The sequence below is a fragment of the Prionailurus bengalensis genome, chromosome B3 (assembly GCF_016509475.1).
Source record: "Prionailurus bengalensis isolate Pbe53 chromosome B3, Fcat_Pben_1.1_paternal_pri, whole genome shotgun sequence".
NCBI classification, from domain to species: Eukaryota; Metazoa; Chordata; class Mammalia; order Carnivora; family Felidae; genus Prionailurus; species Prionailurus bengalensis.
In genome coordinates, this window is record NC_057355.1 from 72,885,553 (window position 1) to 72,905,938 (window position 20,386).

At 43.8% G+C, this 20,386-nt stretch overlaps 1 long non-coding RNA gene and 3 gene segments (V, D, J or C); 3 read left to right on the plus strand and 1 right to left on the minus strand.

The window, feature by feature from the left end:
- Positions 1-1,702: 1,702 nt before the first annotated feature.
- On the plus strand, positions 1,703-3,060 carry LOC122467915. The segment is given in 2 exon segments: positions 1,703-1,952; positions 2,355-3,060. Coding segments are annotated over 2 exon segments (468 nt in total).
- Positions 3,061-5,142: 2,082 nt separating this feature from the next.
- On the minus strand, positions 5,143-10,348 carry LOC122467917. The gene is made up of 3 exons (XR_006293102.1): positions 10,214-10,348; positions 7,897-8,230; positions 5,143-5,801 (listed from the first exon to the last, which is right to left on the minus strand). It is a non-coding gene; the product is annotated as an uncharacterized LOC122467917 (long non-coding RNA).
- Positions 10,349-12,070: 1,722 nt separating this feature from the next.
- Positions 12,071-13,842, plus strand: LOC122467918. The segment is given in 2 exon segments: positions 12,071-12,684; positions 12,814-13,842. Coding segments are annotated over 2 exon segments (417 nt in total).
- A 3,329-nt stretch (positions 13,843-17,171) lies between these two features.
- Positions 17,172-18,169, plus strand: LOC122467919. The segment is given in 2 exon segments: positions 17,172-17,409; positions 17,870-18,169. Coding segments are annotated over 2 exon segments (336 nt in total).
- Positions 18,170-20,386: the final 2,217 nt, after the last annotated feature.

The window sequence follows — 20,386 nt, forward strand, 5'->3', positions numbered from 1 at the left end:
AAAGGAAATGAATAAAGCAACCATCTTTAGAGACATATTTCATTCCATGGAAGTATGTGTTAAATAACTACTCACCTGAATGGAGAACATCTTTTAATAACCAGAAAGCTTCCCAGGAGGTAGGTATTTCCTCTGGTCAACCTTTATATCTTTATGGAAATTGAATAAAGATGAAGAATTTGAACAAAACAAAGGGCATGAAATCACCTCAAGATGTGAGAAGCTACAAAGACAGGCCGCAGGGTGGGAAATGATGTTTTATCAGTTCCCACATCATCCACTAGGTGGTGGTTGTGCACATAAAACTCTTTACTGTATAAACTCGTATTGCCACAAACCTTGTTTACTCTTCTTTTAAAAATAAAACTCCAAGAAAATCTGTATAAAACAATAAAAACCAGGGGGAGAGCTATTAAGTCTTGCATTCATCACAGAGGACACAGTCTCATGCTACAAAATGAGAATAGGTACCATCCGAAAGAGTCATCTCGAAATGCAGCTTTTGGAGTTTCCTTGATCCAATTTCTTTTGGTTACAGAAACGTATAACTGAGCATTTCTTTCCATACTTTTTTAGAGACAACCTTGGATGCACAAAATCATGTTTTGATGAATATGTTTGCACAGGAATTTTTGTGCCTTAAAAAAATCAACTCTCATCCATCACAGTTACTAGGATTTCCTGATCATTATTTAAGAAATATTTAAAATTTAGTATTTAATTTTTAAAAAAAAAATTTTTTTTTTTTCAACGTTTATTTATTTTTGGGACAGAGAGAGACAGAGCATGAACGGGGGAGGGGCAGAGAGAGAGGGAGACACAGAATTGGAAGCAGGCTCCAGGCTCTGAGCCATCAGCCCAGAACCTGACGCGGGGCTCGAACTCTGGGACCGCGAGATCGTGACCTGGCTGAAGTCAGACGCTTAACCGACTGCGCCACCCAGGCGCCCCTTTAATTTTTAATTTAATTTTAAATTTAATATTTAAATTTAATATTTAAAATTATTTTTAAAAATTCCTCATCAAAATTAAAAAAAAATTTTAATGTTTATTTATTTTTTGAGAGAGAGAGAGAGAGAGTGGGGGAGGGGCAGAGAGAGAGAGGGAGACACAGAATCTGAAGCAGGCTCCAGGCTCTGAGCTGTCAGCACAGAGCCTGATGCGGGGCCCGAACTCACAAGCCGTGAGATCATGACCTGAGCCAAAGTCAGCTGCTTAACTGATGAGCCACCCAGGTACCCCTCCTGATCATTATTTTAATATGCTCGCATGTCATTGTACCCCATGTGATAAGTTCAGCATACTTGTTGTGGGAATACATGACTTTAATTTGTGTTTTGTTTTTTAAATGTTTATTTATTTTGAGAGAGAAAGCGAGTGAGAGAGAGCGAGCCCATGAGCAGGGGAGGGGCAGAGAGAGACAGAGAATCCCAAGCAGGCTCTGCTCCCTTAGCACAGAGCCCAACATAGGGCTCAAATCCATGAATGGTGATATCATGACCTGAGCCGAAATAAAAATTTGGTTGCTTAACTGACTGAGCTGCCCAAGCACCCCTTTCACTTTAATTTGAATGATGAAGCCATCTTTCAACTATGGGAGTCCTTCTGACACCCTGAGAGAAGGAAAGCAAGGTTCTAGAATGAATACGCCCAACTATGGTGACCTCCAGAAGGATACCTTCCCTATAAGACCACTGTCTCAGAAAAGAGCTCTGTTCAAGTCGCTATTAGGTAGCCTTACAGCTGGAGTCACTCTTCTACACTTGGCAGATTCTAGCTGATGATGTCATTGACACAAAGAAGAAAATGCAAAATAGGCAGCCTTACATCAGCTTCCTGGCGAGGATCACACTTCCAGCTGGGGCGTGAGACCAGCTGCACTCTGGCCATGGTTTTGCAGAGTGCTCTGGAGGCAGTGTGGCTGGGGCTCCTCCTCAGCTCTCCTTGGAAGCGTGAGTAGGCTCCTTCCCCAGCTGGTCTTGGGAAAACATATGCCACTGTTTTAAATTTGGGCTCACTTTTTTTTTTTAAGTTTTTATTTATTTTCGACAGAGATGCAGATGTGGGAGGGGTGGGGCAGGGGGGCGGGTGGGAGAGAATCCAAAGCAGGCTCCACGCTGTCAGAGCAGAGCTCAATGTGGGGCTTGAACTCATGAAACCATGAGATCATGACCTGAGCTGAAACCAAGAGTCAGACACTTAACCGACTGAGCCACCCAGGTGCCCCAATGTGGGTTCGCTTAAAAAAGAAAACAGAAAAACCAGCTTTGTTAATACTCACTGCGCCACAGGGGCAATCAGCAAGCCTGATAGCAGCACAAAAATCACAACCCTCCTTTATTTGTTTCCTGCAGTTGCAGAGAGCAAGGACCAAGTGTTTCAGCCTCCTGGCATGGCTTCTCCGGAGGGCGCTGTGGTGGAAATCTCCTGCAATCACTCTATATCCAATGCTTACACCTTCTTCTGGTACCTTCACATCCCAGGACACGCTCCGAGACTCCTGGTTCGGGGTTCCAGGTCTTCTCAGCAGGGACGCTACAACATGACAAATGAGCGATTCTCCTCACTGCTGCTCATCCCCCAGGTGCAGGTGGAAGATGCTGCCACTTACTATTGTGCTCTGGAGGGCACAGAGGCAGGGAGCCTATGAAGAGCTGAGCAGAAACAGGAAGGGGCACAGCCTTTGCAGGAGGCGGAAAAGAGGGGAGCCATAACTGCTTTCCTCCCTGATTCAGCGTGCCCCAAGCATGTCCACTTGGCACTATCAGAAAACATTTTGAGTGCAGACACACTATGTGAGAGCAGATGGACATGGGAAGATATGCTTGTAGGGGGTGATTCAATAATGGTGCTGCAGATCCGTATTTCAAACAGTTTTCTGGATAACTGAAACACTTGTGAGGATTTTCTTTTGAGATCTCACTAGATTATTTTTGCCTTTAAATGTTATCTGCCAGCTTCTGCTTTTTGCAGGAATATTTTTAAGACATGTGTCCATCTTGTAAAGAATAGTTTAGTTGAGGGGCGCCTGGGTGGTTCAGTTAAGCATCTGACTTCAGCTCAGGCCATGATCTCACAGTTCGTGAGTTTGATCCCCGCATTGGGCTCTGTGCTGACAGCTTGGAGCCTGGAGCCTGCTTGAGATTCTGTGTCTCTTCTCTGTTCCTCCCCCACTCATGCTCTCTGTCTCTCTGTCTCTCTCAAAGATAAATAAACATTAAAAAAAAGAATAGTTTAGTTGACATTGGATAATATCATAAGAAGTGGAAATGGAATAAATGAGTGAGTAGTTTCTACCAACAGACTGGAGTGTGGAACCTTAATCCAGCCATCTGGGTATCTTGCTTAGAATCTAACATACAGACACAGTGAGGATGCCAGTGTCGATCAGTGTATAAACTATCTCTTTTTTAAGTTTTATTTTTTATAAGTTTATTTTGAGAGAGAGAGCATGCAAGTGGGGAAGAAGGAGAGAGAGAGAGAGAGAGAGAGAGAGAGAGAGAGAGAATCCCAAGCAAGCTCCACGCTGTCAGTGCAGAGCCAGATGCGTGGTTCAAACTCATGGAACTGTGAGATTATGACCTGAGCTGAAACCAAGAGTCAGACGCTTAACTGACTGAGCCACCCAGGTGCCCCAGTGTATAAACTATTTGTAAAACTCAATCTCTTTCCTGATATTTAATGTAAAAATAGATATGAATGGAAGTTGTAATTTATTCTTCCCATATCCTTGTTAAATTATCTTGGTCTTACTACCCCAGATATGACCCTCTCACTTTATAGACTGATGCCCGAGGGTAGGCCAGTGTTTTCTAAACCTTTTCATCAGAAGTATCTGGACTTTTGGAAAGTGGGGGCGGGGGGGTTGCTGTTTTCCAGATTAATTGAATCTGTTTTCAGGGCTGGGGCCCAGAGACTGTATTTTCCATAAAGATCTCTCTGGTAATTCCGCTGCTCAGTCAAGTTTGATCTGGGAATCCTGGACTCTGGACCCCAGGTCTTGAGGTTTTAACCACTATTCTCTACTTCCTTGCACTTGGAATTATATTAATAAGGAAGTGTTTCAGGAAGTGGTCCCTACAGTGCCAGTGTTTGCCTACATAGTAGGTGTTCAGCAGGTGTTTACATATGGAACAAAAGTAAAAAGTGAAAGATATATGATTTGAAGAGAAACCAGAATATTATATGGAACAAAAAGTAAAGGGCAGATTGCTGACCACAGAAGAAAGGAACATTCTAGTAATAGGAAATATCATAAAGGTTTTTTTGTTTTTTGTTTTTTTTTAGTGGCATAGTCTTTCTTTTTTTCTTTTTTAATGTTTTTATTTTATTTTTGAGACAGAGAGAGACAGAGCATGAGCAGGGAAGGGGCAGAGAGAGAGGGAGACACAGAATCCGGAGCAGGCTCCAGGCTCTGAGCCATCAGCACAGAGCCCGATGCGGGGCTTGAACTCACAGACTGTGAGATCATGACCTGAGCCGAAGTCGGATGCTCAACTGACTGAGCCACCCAGGTGCCCCAAAATATCATAAAGTTTTACCAAGATGTCTTAAATAGCTTGGATCTGAACCCCAAAATTTAATGACACCTAAATATCGCCACTGGATACAAATATGAATTGGCATATTGTTACTAACATATTGTTAGTAACACTTCTTTAGGCATATTCTATTTTCAGTGATTGCTTGTTTAAAAGGGTGTTGTCTTATGTTTTTAACCAAACCAAATATTTGGGAAGAAGAACCATGTGTTCTTAAGAGTCCTGCACAGTGCCATGTATACTGTTGTTGCTCAAGAAATAGTGAATAAGTGTACAGCCCTCTCATTGCTTTGGCAAACAAGGAAAGAGACAGAAAATTCCCTTTGGTCATATAGGAGGTTCTTTTCAGTTCACTGAAGAGTATATGTGTGGTGTATTGAAAACCCTACCTTTTATATTGGTGTTTTGACTCTATTGTTTGTTTTTTTTTTAGTTTTTAAAAGTTATATACTTCCATATTTTGAGAGAGAGAGAGAGAGCACAAGTGGGGTAGGGGCAGAGAAAGAGGGAAACAGAATTCCAAGCAGACTCCATGCTGTCAGTGCAGAACCTGATTTGGGGCTTGAACTCATAAACTGTGAGATCATGACCTGAGCTGAAATCAAGAGTCGGAAGCTTAACTGACTGAACCACCCAGGCGCCCCTTGATTCTAGTGTTTAAACCATCAACAACTAGTCTTCCTACGGATTTTTTCCAGCTCACTTGTAAACCATCAGAGGCATTATTACCCAAAGGGGAAAGTGGGAAGAGAATGAAATAAAAGAAGAAAATGCAGCTAAGGGGAGAGGAATTACTTTGACAATGGCAGTGATAGTTCAACCCCAAAGGAATAACATCATGAAGCTCTCATTCAGTTTGATGGTGAAGAGGAAAAAACAGAAGATTCCACAGGAGAGTACAATTCCCTTTACTCTCAAACTCTGGAGATTTGCATGCATGTAAAGATTGCCATCTTTTGTTGTTGATGTTGTTTACTTCCCATAAAAACAAAACAAAAGAAAAATTCCTATGTGAAAAAGTTGTTGTGGGGATTCTGAGAATAAACATGGGGGGCAGAGCTGAAAAGCTTACCTGACAGGCCAATGCCAGTGGCATGGAGCCGTGTGAAGCCTTTCTCTGGATTGGTCTGCTCTGTCAGCTGCTGGCTGTGTCAGCACTAGTGGTAAACTTTTCTTGGGGGCAGTATCTCGGCTCTTCAATATGTGAGGATTGCCTCAGAGGGGTATGGGTCTGCCACTGGTTCCATGAGAGACCTAAGACTTTAAATCACTCTCAGATTAGGACTTATCCTGCCTTCCTCCAATGGGCCCTGCCTTCTCTAACCTCACTGTTTTCTATTCTTCTTGTGGGTAAGGTCACAGACCTATCTGGGAGATTTTCCTGCACGTCTGAGGATCAGGGCACCAAAGAGGATGAGTGGGGATTAGAATGCTGAGTAGCTTTCATTTTCTTCCAAGGGTTAGTGTCATGGGTTGAACTGTGTCCCCCTAAAAAACATAGGTTGAAGTCGTAGCTTCCTGTACCTTGGAATGTGACCTTACTCAGAAATAGGGTCTAGAGGCAGTAGAGTTAAAATGAAGTCATTAGGTTGGGCTTTAGTCCAATATGACTGCTGTCTTTAGAATCAGGGGAAATTTGGACACAGAGACAGACACGTACAGATGGGAGACAATGTGAAGAGACATAGAGACATGGCCAAGTGACTGCGGTGATACATCTATGAGCCCAGGAACACCAACAGTGGTCCGCAAACACCAGAAGCTTGAAGCAAACACACTGTGCTCCTGTGGCTTCTATACTTTTGGGGACCTGGAACAGTTTACAGGTTTCTTTTTTTTTTTTTAATGTTTATTTAAAAAAATTTTTTTGAGGGGTGCCTGGTTGGCTCAGTCAGTTGGGCATCCCTTTGGCTCAGGTCATGATCTCTCAGTCTGTGAGTTCAAGCCCCACATCAGGCTCTGCGCTGACAGGTCAGAGCCTGGAGCCTACTTCAGATTCTGTCTCCCTCTCTCTCTACCCCTCCCCCACTCACACGCTATCTCTCTCTGTCTCAAAAATAAAATAAAATAAAAACATTAAAAAATTTTTAAAAAATAAAAAAAATTTCTAAAAATGTTTTATTTATTTTTGACAGAGAGAGACACAGAGCATGGGGGGGAGGGGCAGAGAGAGAGGGAGACACAGAATGCGAAGCAGGCTCCAGGCTCTGAGCTGTCAGCACGGAGCCTGACGTGGGGCTTGAACCCATAGACTGTGAGATTATGACCTGAGCCAAAGTCAGACGCTCAACCAACTGAGCCACCCAGACACCTCAATGTTATTTATTTTTGAGAGAGATAGAGACAGAGTATGAGCAGGGGGTGGGGCAGAGGGAGACCCGGAACTCAAAGCAGGCTCCAGGGTCTGCACTGTTAGCACAGAGCCCGACAAGGAGCTCGAACTCACAAACTGTGAGATCATGATCTGAGCTGAAGTCGGACGTCCAACTGACGGAGCCATCCAGGTGCCCCCACATGTCTCCTTTATAAATTTTTTACCAGATTTCACATTGCCACCGAGCAGTTTTTTTTCCATAGTAAATATTTGTTTTCCTAACCATTTATTATATGTATGCAACATTTAAAAAAACCAATTATTTAAAAAACATTTTTTAAAAAATTTTCTTTTTAAGTAATCTCTGTACCTAACATGGGGCTTGAACTCACAACCCTGAGATTAAGAGTCACATGCTCTACCAACTGAACCAGCCAGGGGCCTGGTATGCCACATTTTTTATTTCTCTCTCTATTGTACACCTCAAACAGTTTCTGGTTGGCTTGTATTTCTTTAAAAATACAATTCCTAGAACTTACCACACACCTCAAGTGTAGCTTGAGCTATCATTAAACTAAAAGGAATCAGTAAGGAAACTGGGTCCAGGTGAGGGAAAGTATTGGGCCCAAAGAAAGTAGAAAATCTCTTCAGTCCATGGAGATGAGGAGGGTCAATGATTTATGGTGTCCTCTATTGGAAGGAGAGAAGTTAAATCATGGGGTTCCCCCCTTTCTTCTGAGAGTTCCCTAATTTATGTGAAGTAAGTATTATTTTCTTAGTTGGATTGAATCCCATGTTTCATATGAAAAAAACCACCGATTTTCCTTTTTGTTCCAGTAACTTTATCTTGTGCTGATTTTTCTCCGATACTTCTATCATGAATATAACCTACATTGCAGAGTCTGATGTTTGCAAAGGGCTTTCTCATTATTTTACATGAATCCTCTCTTGTTGTCTCCTGGGAAATCAGTGACATTTACAGCATTCTGATGTTTATAAATAGTTTAACGGGAAAGGCAGTAGGCAGTCTGAAAGAAGTACCTGGGATCTCGGACTGAAGCTCCTTGACATTGCTGTGGGCCACATCTTCTTCCTTGTACTCCAGCCCATAGGTCCTGCTGGGTCGTAGTTGCCCTCATTCGCAGGTGTCCCCAGGTCACGGTAATTTCTTCCTTCTCCTTCCCTTCAGGCCTACAAGTGGTTCAGTCTTCTGGCTGTTGCTAGGCCCTGGGTGCTTCACCTTCTCTTCCACGTTTCCCTTAAACCTGCCCACAAAAAGTTTAAAATATCCTTTTCACTAAGCTTTGTTCCAGATATCCTCTTGAGGTGATTGCCAGGGCCCTCCAAGATGCAAGGCTAACACTCCTCTTAGGCGCTAGGCAGAAAGAGAAGGAATTTATTATAGGTTCCTATTCATCACAGGCCTCCTGCGGCTTGAGGATGAGTACTTAAAGCTAATTTACATATTCCAAAGAAAGACATTATCATAGTGTTAAGGTTTCAACCATTTATGTACGAGATGCTTAGCAAAGCTTTCAGAAACAGCTATGATCCGCTTTTCTTCTGATTCAAAGCAAAGAGATTTTCCAATCTCTTTCTAAAATATATGGCTTATTTGGACATTATTATTTTTAATGTTTATTTTTGAGAAAGAGAGAGAGAGAGCAAGCAAGGAGGGGAGGGGCAGAGAGAGAGAGGGAGACACAGAATCCAAAGCAGGCTCCAGTCTCTGAGCTGTCAGCACAGAGCCTGATTTGGGGCTCAAACTCTCAAACTCACCAGCTGAGCTGTGAGGTCATGATCTGAGCCAAGGTCAGAGGCTTAACCAACTGAGCCACCAATGCTCCTGGACATTATTTAAAGGAAAAATAAGGCATATCAGAGGAATGATGTCTTTATATTGATACTTACTTGTTTCATTTCAATAAAGTTTATTGAACAATTGCTCTGCCACTATTGTGGCATTTTTTAAGTACAACACTTTACTCCCCTTGAAATGAGCCCTTTATCATCATAGTACCTCAAGCTTACTTAACCATCAAGTTTTGAACTTTGTTCTAAACAGCCTCCCCGTGTGGAAAATCTCTATTTTTCAGCTCCTTCACAGAGGGCTTTTCCTTTTGTCTTTATAATCTACTATTTAACAGGACAACTGTGTCAGGAGGAGCATATAATACCATCCCTTCCTTTTCTCTCCTTAAAAATATTTAAAGGCTGGGTTCAAGTTCATTTTGTATGAATCTTTACTTAAAGGTCATTATGGGGAGGGTTCTCCCACAGGCCCAACCTAGAAAACAAAACAATTATTTTTCAGTCCAAAGGGTTTACATAGAAGCTGGCTCTAATTTATTTCTGAAGAGAACAAGGTTCTCTTCCTCTCTGATTTCTCTTCTCTTACCTTCTTCTCCTATTTTGCCTTTTCTTATCGCTCATTTTTCTTTTTCTTTCCCTTTTCACCCAAAGCTATGCTTTTCCTCCTCTTTTCTATTTATTTTCCCATCCTATTAAAAAAATTCTACTTCCCTTCTGTCTTTTATGTTATCTAAATAGAGCACAAACCAGTGAAACCTTGATCCACTCGACATGTGTTTTTTCCACTTTGATTCACAGACTCCTGCTTCTTTTCCTTGAACAGCAAATTCTCCCTTTGTGGCTCATGGAAAGTGTAAACATCCAGAATTCTGGCCCTATGATGGTAAGACTTGGAAACTCCAGCTACTTGATGATAAAGTTACCAGGCTCTGGGGCGCCTAGGTGGCTCAGTGGGTTAAGTGTTGGACTTCGGCTCAGGTCATGATCTCACGGTTCCTGAGTTTGAGCCCCACATCGGGCTCTGTGCTGACAGCTCAGAGCCTGGAGCCTGCTCCGGATTCTGTGTCTCCCTTTCTCTTCTGCCCCTCCCCAGCTTGTGCTCTGTCCTTCTCTCTTCTCAAAAATAAATAAACACTAAAAAAAAAATTTTTTTAAGTCACCCGGGTCTGTGCGTGGGCGCTAGGGGGCGATGTAGTGTGAGGCTTGTTCCAGGTGCAAGAGGAATAGCAGTCTGGCTTCCTCACCTAGCTTTGCAGAATCTGGGCCAAGAGCTTGCTCAACAGAAAGACACAGGTGCCAGGAAACAACAGGTTCCCCAAAGCAGAGCCATTTATTAAAACTCTGCCCTGACAAAAGGGTGCTGATCCCTCTTTGAGAGCCTGTTCTCTGGGGTGGGACTTAATCTCCAGCTGGGGTGGGCTGGAAAGGAGTCCCCAGCCAGCGCGGCTTAAACCATGGCCTCTGCATGCATCTCCATGCCTGCGATTGTCTTCACACTGAGTGAGTAATATGCCTTCCCCATTTTCCACTTGTATTACCCACTTACATGCTTTACAGCAGCTTCACTGATGGAGTGTGGATTCATTTACAGGTGGGCTGAGAGCTCAGTCGGTGTCTCAGCCAGATCAGGTCACTGTTGCCGAAGGGGATCCAGTGACTGTGAAATGCAACTATTCGGTTTCTGGAAGCCCGTATCTCTTTTGGTACGTCCAACATCGCAACCAAGGTCTCCGGTTCCTTCTGAAATACATCACAGGGGCCAACCTGGTCAAAGGCAACTACGGTTTTGAGGCTGAATTTAATAAGAGCCAAACCTCTTTCCACCTGAAGAAACCATCCATCCTTGGGAGTGACTCTGCTGTGTATTTCTGTGCGGTGACAGACACAGTGGTGGGGGCTGGAGGCAGAGCTGAGCACAAACCCCCGAGTACCACAGTGAAACTGTTTTCCTGAAGCCTGTATGGCTCTCCACAGAAGGTGGTGTGGCTCTAGGATATGTCACTCATCATAACTAAATTACAATTTCAAGCCACAGAATTTGTTCATGGGACAGATATTTATGAATCCTTACGTGCTCGGTACTGTACTGAGCACTGATGACAAATAGATGTAAGAAGCTATCTTTGCTTTCTATGTGCCCCATGTGGTCCCCAAACATTTACGAACCCAGTGTAATTCTCACAACTGTTAGCATGAGGTTTACTTTGCCGGTGAAGAGACTAAGGCCGAGAGAACTTAAGTTCTCACTCAAGTCACAAAACCGTGAAACGGTGAGTTGCAACCCAGCAGTCTGTCTCTCAGGTGCCCGGTCTAACCGCTCCCCTGCTCTGCCAGCCTCAAGGCTCTCTGAGGGCATGAGACTGATTTCGGCGATGGGGCAGCCCCAACTCCCTGGATGGTTCCTGCCAAAAAGAGTGCTGTTGGCTGTAGAGTGAACCAACAGCGACTCAGAACAGTTTGGCAAGTGCCAAGATAGAGGATGGCACAACATGTGATGTGCGATGGGGAAGGGGGCAGGTTAGCTCTGCTGTGAAGGAAGGAGAGGGTGAAGCTATAGTGCAAGGAGAATTTGAATCAAGGGAGAATTTAAACATGTAGTTTAAACATGCAGGCTGCTTTCGGCTCCTCTGCTCACATCTTACATACACCCTTGAGGGACTGGACTTGATGCCTCTCTCTCTCTCTCTTTTAAGTTTATTTATTTATTTTGAGCAGAGAGAGAGGGAGAGAGAGAGAGAGAGAGAGAGAGAGAGAGAGTCCCAAGCAGGCTCTCTGCTGTCAGTGCAGAGCCCGATGCAGGGATTGATCTCACAAGCCATGAGATCATGACCTGAGCCGAGATCAAGAGTCAGACTCTTGACCGACTGAACCACCCAGGTGTGCCAGAGCAATATACTTTCATTTTCTCATTGTTTATATTCTTTTAATTTCTTATCTACTGAGAAGAACCTGCCTTCTTTTTTACTTTTTATCACCTTTTGGCTTAAAACTCCCAGTTTTTATTACATATCCTGCTAAAATGGCCTTACCTTTCTGGAATTGATTTTGTGGGATGTTAAGGGGAATCCTGGCACTTTTCTTTCCTATTTTCTTCTTTCAGCAACAGATAGGTAATTTTTTGTATGTTTTAATTGTCACGATGCTCAATTTCAACCTGTCAATAGCTCCATAAACAAAACTGAACCTGGGTCAATCGGCCTGATTCTTTTGCCCTAAGGACTACTAGATGTTTTCCATGTAATCTGTTATGGACAATGACTGAGACGACTACTGTTCTCGCCTAATCAATTTTTCTGTGAAGGCTGTTAGTTTCTCTCCTCTTATGTGTCTTCATATCTGAGATGAACAGTATGGACCTTGGAGGGTCACATACTCACATATTACAGAAGGAGGAAATGTCAGAACAGTCACAAATCACATCACGTCTCTGCAATCATAAGGATGAGAAAATTGTGCATCTGTGGGGATTGTTACTATGCATGGTTTCAGGTGAAAGGGAAGAATGTTCCTGAGTTACCTGACGTTAGAAGTTTGCTCAGCCTTCTTCTACATCCCTCTCTAATGGTGCTGAGAGAGTAAAAGGCATGACAAGGCTCACCAGAAGAACTACTTCTGCTTGGCCTCCAGAGGGCAATGATGCACACACGAGTATTACACTTGAAGATCTCCCTCCCTCCCAACCATCCGTCTTTTAGCTCCTCCTTCACAGAGCTGACTGAAGAGTCCAGATGGAGCTCTTCACAGATGGTGGCATATGAGGAATTTAGAAGTCAGGAAACACCCAGATTTTCAAGGAAAAGACTCTTCCAGACGTCTCTGGAACGCAATTACACAAGATTCTAGGGCACCCACCATACACATTCTTCCTTGTTCCAAGGGTATTGTTTCCTCAACCATACTCCTTCTCGCTCAGGAAAGATCTTCAAAAAGGAGACTACAGTTTCTTCAGTCCTCAGCCATGAGCTTGGCTCCTGTCCCCATGCTTTTTGCCCATGTTTATGATACTTTTTGCCCCGAGTGAGTAAAATTCTATTTCATCTTCTTGTTCCCTACCGGTACAGTATTACAACTGGACTCTGAGGAGAGACACCTCTTCTTAATCGGTAAGTCTTTCCTGGTCTCACTGACTCAGCATTGATGTTTCAGGAGGAACTGGAGCCCAGTCAGTGACCCAGCCTGATGTCCACATCACTGTCTCTGAAGGAGCCCCTCTGGAGCTGAGGTGCAACTACTCGTCTTCTGTTCAGGTGTATCTCTTCTGGTACATGCAGCACCCCAACCAAGGACTCCGGCTTCTCTTGAAGTACATATCAGGGGACATCCTGGTGAAAGGCACCAAAGGTTTCGAGGCTGAATTTAGGAAGAGTGAAAAGGCCTTCCACCTGAGGAAACCCGCAGTCCAGTGGAGTGACGCAGCCAAGTACTTCTGTGCTGTGAGTGACACAGTGCCTGGGACTGCAGGGGGAGCTGAACACCAACTTCTGGTGAATGTGAGGCTTCCAGTGACTCAAGGGATCAACCTGGGGCACTTTCAGTGAGACCTTATGTTCTATGGTGACAAGATGGACAGAGGGGACTAAACTGCTTAGTTCTTGTGCAGACATGGTTCTAATCTTCCAAGAGTCAGGATTCATGAGGAAAGGACAATTTATGAAAACAAACAAACAAACAAACACAATGTTGCCAACAGACTGGAGACTGGAACTTGCTCAGAGAATCGCTTTGGATGGGACAGTGGCAGGGATGGGTTTTGTGCTGCGATTGCCATTTGACTTGTGACCAGAGAAGAGAGTACTATGACAGTCTACACTGATGGTTGTAATCCACTAGGGACACTCTAAGCTTCACCCTAACTGAGGAACTTTCCTTAAGATCCTAGATAATTCCATCTGTGTGTGTGCCTATTTGAAAAACTGAATGGAAAGAGGAAGGTTAATATTAGAGGAAGCGACTGAGGAAAATGTGATAAAATAAAATCACCAAGCACAGGGAGAATTTTTAGTGAATGCTTCTGTCATTTACTCAGCTCTTTCATTTTAACATCATCTCAAAAAGATGGAGTTGAGATTTCCATCAATCCATCACTGGATGAGGTTGAGGAAGGTCGGGGCTATGCTAATATGACAGAGATGATTACTAGAGTGGAGTGAGAGTAGGAATCTGTTAGGGTCAAGTCAGCTGGAGGCTCCAGTAGTGAATATTTATATTCTCCTTTACCTAACTTTTGTAACTAAGAAGTCCCACTCTTCTTCTTCTTCTTCTTCTTCTTCTTCTTCTGGAGAGATAGAGATGCAGAGCAGGGGAGTGGCAGAGAGAGAGGCAGAGAGAATTCCAAGAAGGCTACATGTTGTCAGTGCAGATTCTGGTGCAGGGCTTGATCTGAAGGCCATGAGATTATGATTTGAGCCGAAATGGAGAGTCAGACACTGAACTACCTGAGCCACCCTGGAGTCCCCAAATTTCCCTTTTTAAAAAGATACTAATCATGTTGAATTAAATTCCATTCAAATAACCTCATATAACTTCATTATTTCTGTAAAGACAATTTTTCTAAGTAAGGTCATATTCTAATTTGCTAGAGATTAAGACTCCAAGTCCCCCCCCTCCATTGGTGTGTGTTGGGGGGGGCACAGTTCAACCCATAACACCACAGCCATTAACAATTACTTTCATTCTAAAGACTGATACATGGGAAAACTAGTGTTTCTTTCTCTACTTGCTTGATATCCAGTAACGTTCTCCCAGAACAAGATAATAGATAGCAACACAGAGATATCAAGTTACATTTGTTGACCTGAACAGTAAGATCATTTTTCTTGTGATTTCTTATGTTAAACATAGTTTGCATTTGTATAGAACATTAAGGCTTAGAGAGAATTTTCTTATGCATACTTAATTGATCTTTTAATCTCTCTCATAGAGATGAAGAGAACAAATGCTTTGCACTAAATACACGACTAGCAAGTCCTGAGAATCACTTACAATCCTCTTTGTCTAAATCCTCATTCAGGGTCTTTTTTTCCTTTGCACAAAATATACTCCATAGTCCATGTGACCAAGCCCAACCACTTGCTACTCTGTTTAACAAAGATTATAATTTCCATAAATTGCTGGGTCTGAGACATACTGACTTTTGAGAAACATTTCTTCTGTCCAGGTATAGTGACCACTTGGGGTCGCTGTTGTAATTAGTTGACTCTATTTTGCTTTATTTATGTACAAGGTGTTCTAGAGTCTTTAGCTTCCCCTGAAATACTTCTTTTCTCCTCCATTTGCTACTGCGGGCAAGTTGGTTATTTATTCATGACTTGTGATATCTAAAATGTTACTAGAAGTCATCCGCATTCACTAATGTTTACTTGAGGAAATGGAAAAATTGTTCACTCAGAATAAATTGGGCAATTCTAGACCTAAAAGTCACCTCCTAAATATTTTCTAGTGATTTTCCATTCGCATATTATATGAGCCAAGGAATCACACCACATTAATGTGAGTATCTAGTATGTTTTGATTATTGTAGTTGGCAGATTCCATTAACATTAGGTGTTTTGGGGATTTGTCTCTTTTCCTAAATGGTGTTTGTTGTTGTTGTGTTGTATGTGCATGAGTTATTACTATTATTGAATTTATATTGGATATGTCTTGATGGAAGAGTGAATGGCATTATTTTAAAAAATCATGTGTAATAAAAGCAAAAATGAAGTCTTGGGACCTCATGAAGATAAAAAGCTTCTGCACAGCAGAGGAAATAATCAACAAAACTAAAAGGCAAGCGATGGAATGGGAGAGGATATTTGCACTGACATAGCAGATAAAGGTTAGAATCCAAAATCTATAAAGAACTTATCAAACTCAACGCCCCCTCCCCCCAAATAATCCAGTGTAGAAATGGGGGAAACACGTGGACAGACACTTCTCCAAAGAGGACATGCAGATGGCTAACAGACACATGAAAAGATGCTCGACATCACTCATCATCAGCGAAATACAAATCACAACCACAATGAGCTCTCACCTCACATCTGTCAGAATGGCTAAAATTAACAACGCAGGAAACAACAGATGTTGGCAAGGATGTGGAGAAAAGGGAGCACTTGGGCACTATTGGCGGGGATGCAAACTGGCGCAGCCACTCTGAACAACAGCGTGGAGATTCCTCAAAAAATTAAAAATGAAGCTGCCTTACAACCCAGCGATTGTGCTATTAGGTATTTATTCAAAAGATACAAAAATGCTGATTCGAAGGGGTGCATGCACCCCAATGTTGATAGCAGCACTGTCAGCAATAGCTAACGTGTGGAAAGAGACCCAGTGTCCATTGACTGATGAATGGATAAAGATTTGATATATGTGAAAAAGTTAGTCAGAGAAAGACAAATACCATATGATTTCACTCATATGTGGAATTTAAGAAATAAAACAGATGAACATAGGGGAAGGGAAGGAAAAGTAAGATAAAACAGAGGGAGGCAAACCAGTAAGAAATTTTTAGATACAGAGAGCAAACTGAGGGTTGCTGGAGGGGTGTTGGGTGGGAGGGATGCATTAAATGGGTGACAGGTATTAAGGAGGACACTTGTTGGGATGAGCATTGGATGTTATATGTAAGTAATGAATCACTGGGTTCTACTCCTGAAACCATTCTTACACTATAAGTTGACAAACTGGGATTTAAATAAAATTAAAAAAAACATATATATGTTATATATATATATATATATTTATATATATTTATTATAAAAAAATGTATATAATCCTGCACAACTACTTTCACCGATTCAGATGAGAAGGAAGGGCATGAAGAAATTGAAGTTCAGACCAGGGAAGTTGCTCAAGGTCAAAAGATGGCAGAACTAGGACTTGAAATTAAGTCTGTCTGACTCTGAATTTGAGTGCCTTTTCTTCTTCATCACCTCACCTCCTCTCTGGTTGGGTGAATGATTCGGCATCAAATGTCCTAGGCCAGCTGGTCAGTAGGGACCAGTGAGGGGTCTCCTCCTCTGTGCAACAATTGTTAAGTGAAGTCTGAGACGCAGTTGTTAGATGTGGACTTAGTGAGATTATAAAAGGACACCAGGGTGTCAGGAGAGGAAAGGTTCAGTTCAGACAAGCTCATGGGCTCTTTTGTGGAATAAGATTAGCATTTCCCGTTCATCTGGTTGCATAGGACGAATGGGAAGGATTCCAGGCATATAGGACCAGGTCAGGGGTCATTCTCAGCTCTATGAGTATCACAGTGACTACAATCAATGGCCGCCTTCTGGGACTGTGGGAAAAGTGATGTGATGGGGAATAAGGAGCCTAGTGGAATCTACCCTCTGATATATTAGCTTCCTTCAGACCAAATCTACAAGGGGTTATACCTTCGCAAAGAACGAAAAGGAAATCGGGGTTGCTGTGCTGTTGTGCTGGAAGCTTTTACCTTTTATTCTTCTTCCTGAGTGTTCAGTTGAACCTTAGGGGGAAGCTCATGCCTGCAGAGTGCACATGCCTGCAGAGGAAGGCCTCTGGGGAGGTGCTGTCGGTGCTATTGGCTTATGCTGGAGACAGCCCCAGGTGACAGCTGCTGGGGACAGCCCTGGGTGACAGCTGCTAGTGTGGCTCTGGCTTTCCTGCTGTGCCTCTTTTCTGGTTCGTGTCCCAGGCCAGTCTCAGACTCTGCAACAGGACCGTGACTCCAGGGCCGGGTTTAGACCTAGGATATGAGGCAGGTGACAAGAGTGACTGTGCTCTTGCTCTTGGGTGAGTTTATTTTGGGATTAAAAGGAATTAGGGTGTGGCTGAGACTAGACGCTGGACTCTTTCTTGCCTGTTATCATTGCTCTTTACCTAAGATGACAAGGACTGGCTGTGGGGTCCTGTGTTTCTCTAGGTAGAACTTCACCATTCATGCAAGGGGTGACTCAGGGCAATAAAGATGCTCTGGATTACTGAGCCCTGGGAAATATTACCCCTCCATGGGTGGGAGATATTGCCCCTGTTACTTTTGTACACATGTTCCTGGGGTTATCAAAATAAATATTTTTTAAAAGTGTCCTAAAACACAAATGGGAAGGAAATTGCATGTATCTGCATATGGTGGGGAAGGAGGATGTGGGGGTGGATTTGACTGTGAGAGAGAACCTGGAGGGTGCCGAGTTGGACCTTCAATCCACCCAGTTTCAGGATAGGAGCTAGTATTGTGTGTTGACTCCTTTTACAGGTACTTTGAGCCTCGCTAAGACCACCCAGCCCGTATTCATCGAGTCCTACGAAGGACAAGAAGTGAACATACCCTGTAACCACACCAAGATCGCTACAAATGAGTATATCCACTGGTACCGACAGTTCCCCAACCAGGGACCACAATTTGTTATTCAAGGATATAAGACAAACGTGGAAAATGAAGTGGCATCCCTGTTCATCTCTGCGGACAGGACGTCCAGCACCCTGAGCCTGCCCCGGGCTGCCCTGAGAGACACTGCTGTGTATTACTGCACCGTGAGTGACTCACAGTGAGTCAGATGGGGCTGCACCTGTACGATATTCCCTGTGGGGTGGGAGGCAGAGCCCAGGGGAAGCCCCAAAGAGTTGCACCTTCTGAACTTTTTACTGTACTTTATTGTTTCCAGAAGGCATTAGCAAATCCATGTATCATTTTTGTATTTAAAAACATTTGAACTTACTTTTTTTGTTAGGTTTATTTTTATTTATTTGGAGAGACAGAAAGAGTAAGCAAGAGAAGGACAGAGAGAGAGGGAGGAAGAGAGAAAGAGAGTCCCAAGCAGGCTCTGGCTGTAATCATGAAGCCCGATGCAGGGCTTAAACTCACAAACTGTGAGATCATGACCTGAGCTGAAGTCGGACTCTCAACCGACCAAGTCACCCAGGTGCCCCAATTAATTTATTTTAAAAGAGAGAGAGAGAGAGAGTGCACACATGCCTGCAGAGGAAGGCCAGAGAGAGAGAGAGGGAGAGAGAGAATCCCAAGCAGGCTCAGATCTGTCTGCTCAGAGTCTGACGTGGGGCTCCATCCCATAACTCTGGGATCATGCCCTGAGCTGAGATCAAGAGTGGGATGCTAAACTGACTGAGCTACGCAGGTGCCCCATTTTTTTTTTTTTTTTAGAGAGAGAAAGAGAGAGAGTGTGTGAGTGGGAGCGAGGGGCAGAAGGATACAGAGAGAATCCCAAGCAGGCTCCACCCTGCCAGCAAGGAGCCTAACTTGGGGCTTGAACCCAAGTAGTGGGAGATCATGACCTGAGCCAAAATCAAGAGTAGGACGCTCAACGGACTGAGCCACCCAAGGGCCTGAAGTCCCTATTTCTGTCTGACTTGTCATGTCACTTTCCTTACCCTCCATTCCAACTTTCCATCTTTCCTACCTAAAACAGTTTTGAAAAAAAAGACAAAAAGGTGGGGAACGTTGGATATCTCTCTTTACTGCTTCCTCTACCCCCTCCAGCCTGAATCCTCTCCCCCAACACATTGACACCCCTGAGAAACCTTACACATGCAGCCAAGGCGGGGCCATCATTGCTGGAGTTTCCTGTAAAGAAGCAAAATGAGAAGCTGAAGTGCGAGTGTGATTGGTGCTCAGTGATTCTGGAGGGACGTGGTGACTGTTGACAACACAACTTCTCTGACCCAAGACTCTACACTCTTCAGAGTAGGGGTGAAGGCATGTCAGCGACCAAACAAGGAATCATGAAGAGACAGCGGGGAGCCCTGCCGGGGCTTCTGTGGGTGCTGGTTTGCTGTGAGTGGGGGCGTCCCAGACGGGGGCTGGGGAGGTTCACAGCCCGCAGTGGAGGGGGAGCTGGCACAGAGCTCCTGCAGGGTCTACACCCTCAGCGGGTGTTCCCAGGAATACTTTATGGGTTTGAAAACTGCCTCAGTGGCTCTGCAGTGACTTCTTTTGTGTTTGGTTTTGTCTTTCCAAGCAGGGGTGAGAGGGATGGACGTGGAGCAGACACCTGCAGCCCTGAGCCTCCAGGAGGGAGCCAGCTCTACCCTGAGGTGCAATTTTTCCAGCTCGGTGACCTACGTGCAGTGGTTCCGACAGAACCCCGGGGGCGGCAGCCTCACCCGACTGTTTTACATCGCTTCAGGGATGAAGCAGGATGGGAGGTTGAACTGCACGGTGAACACTAAGGACGGGCACAGCAGCCTGCACATCAGGGCCTCCCAGCAGGAAGACTCAGCCACCTATCTGTGTGCTGTGGAGGCACAGTGCTCCCTGCTGCTCTGCAGCCTGTCCCCAAACTGCAGCTGGGCTCCCAGCCCAGCCTCCTCCACCAGGAAGCCTTCCTGTCTCAGTTTCATTTGCACAGCCTTATGTTTCGTTATTCATTTTGTCAGTCTTTTAATTCCGTCTATAATTATAAACTTATAATGCTAACATGGAGCTCTTAGAGATGAAACACAGTGGCAAGGTTCAAAGTCACGTTTAAGTAAACAGTGGAAATGTCCAACTCAGGGTCAAAGCTAGAGTTTCAATGAGCAGAGACTAAATAGGTTACTATGGCGTGAAGCCCACACATGTTACATGTTGCTGCTACAACTCACCTGTTAATGTGAACACGTAGCTCAGCTTTTAGGAAGGGTAAAAAAGTGCCTGGTCTTACTTGGTCATGCTTGTATTTATGACTTTCAGTGCCTAGAGGTCCCGAATAACAAATATAATAGCAAAGCAGCTAATGTTTAGGGAACATTATGTGCAAAGAGCACCACACAAACA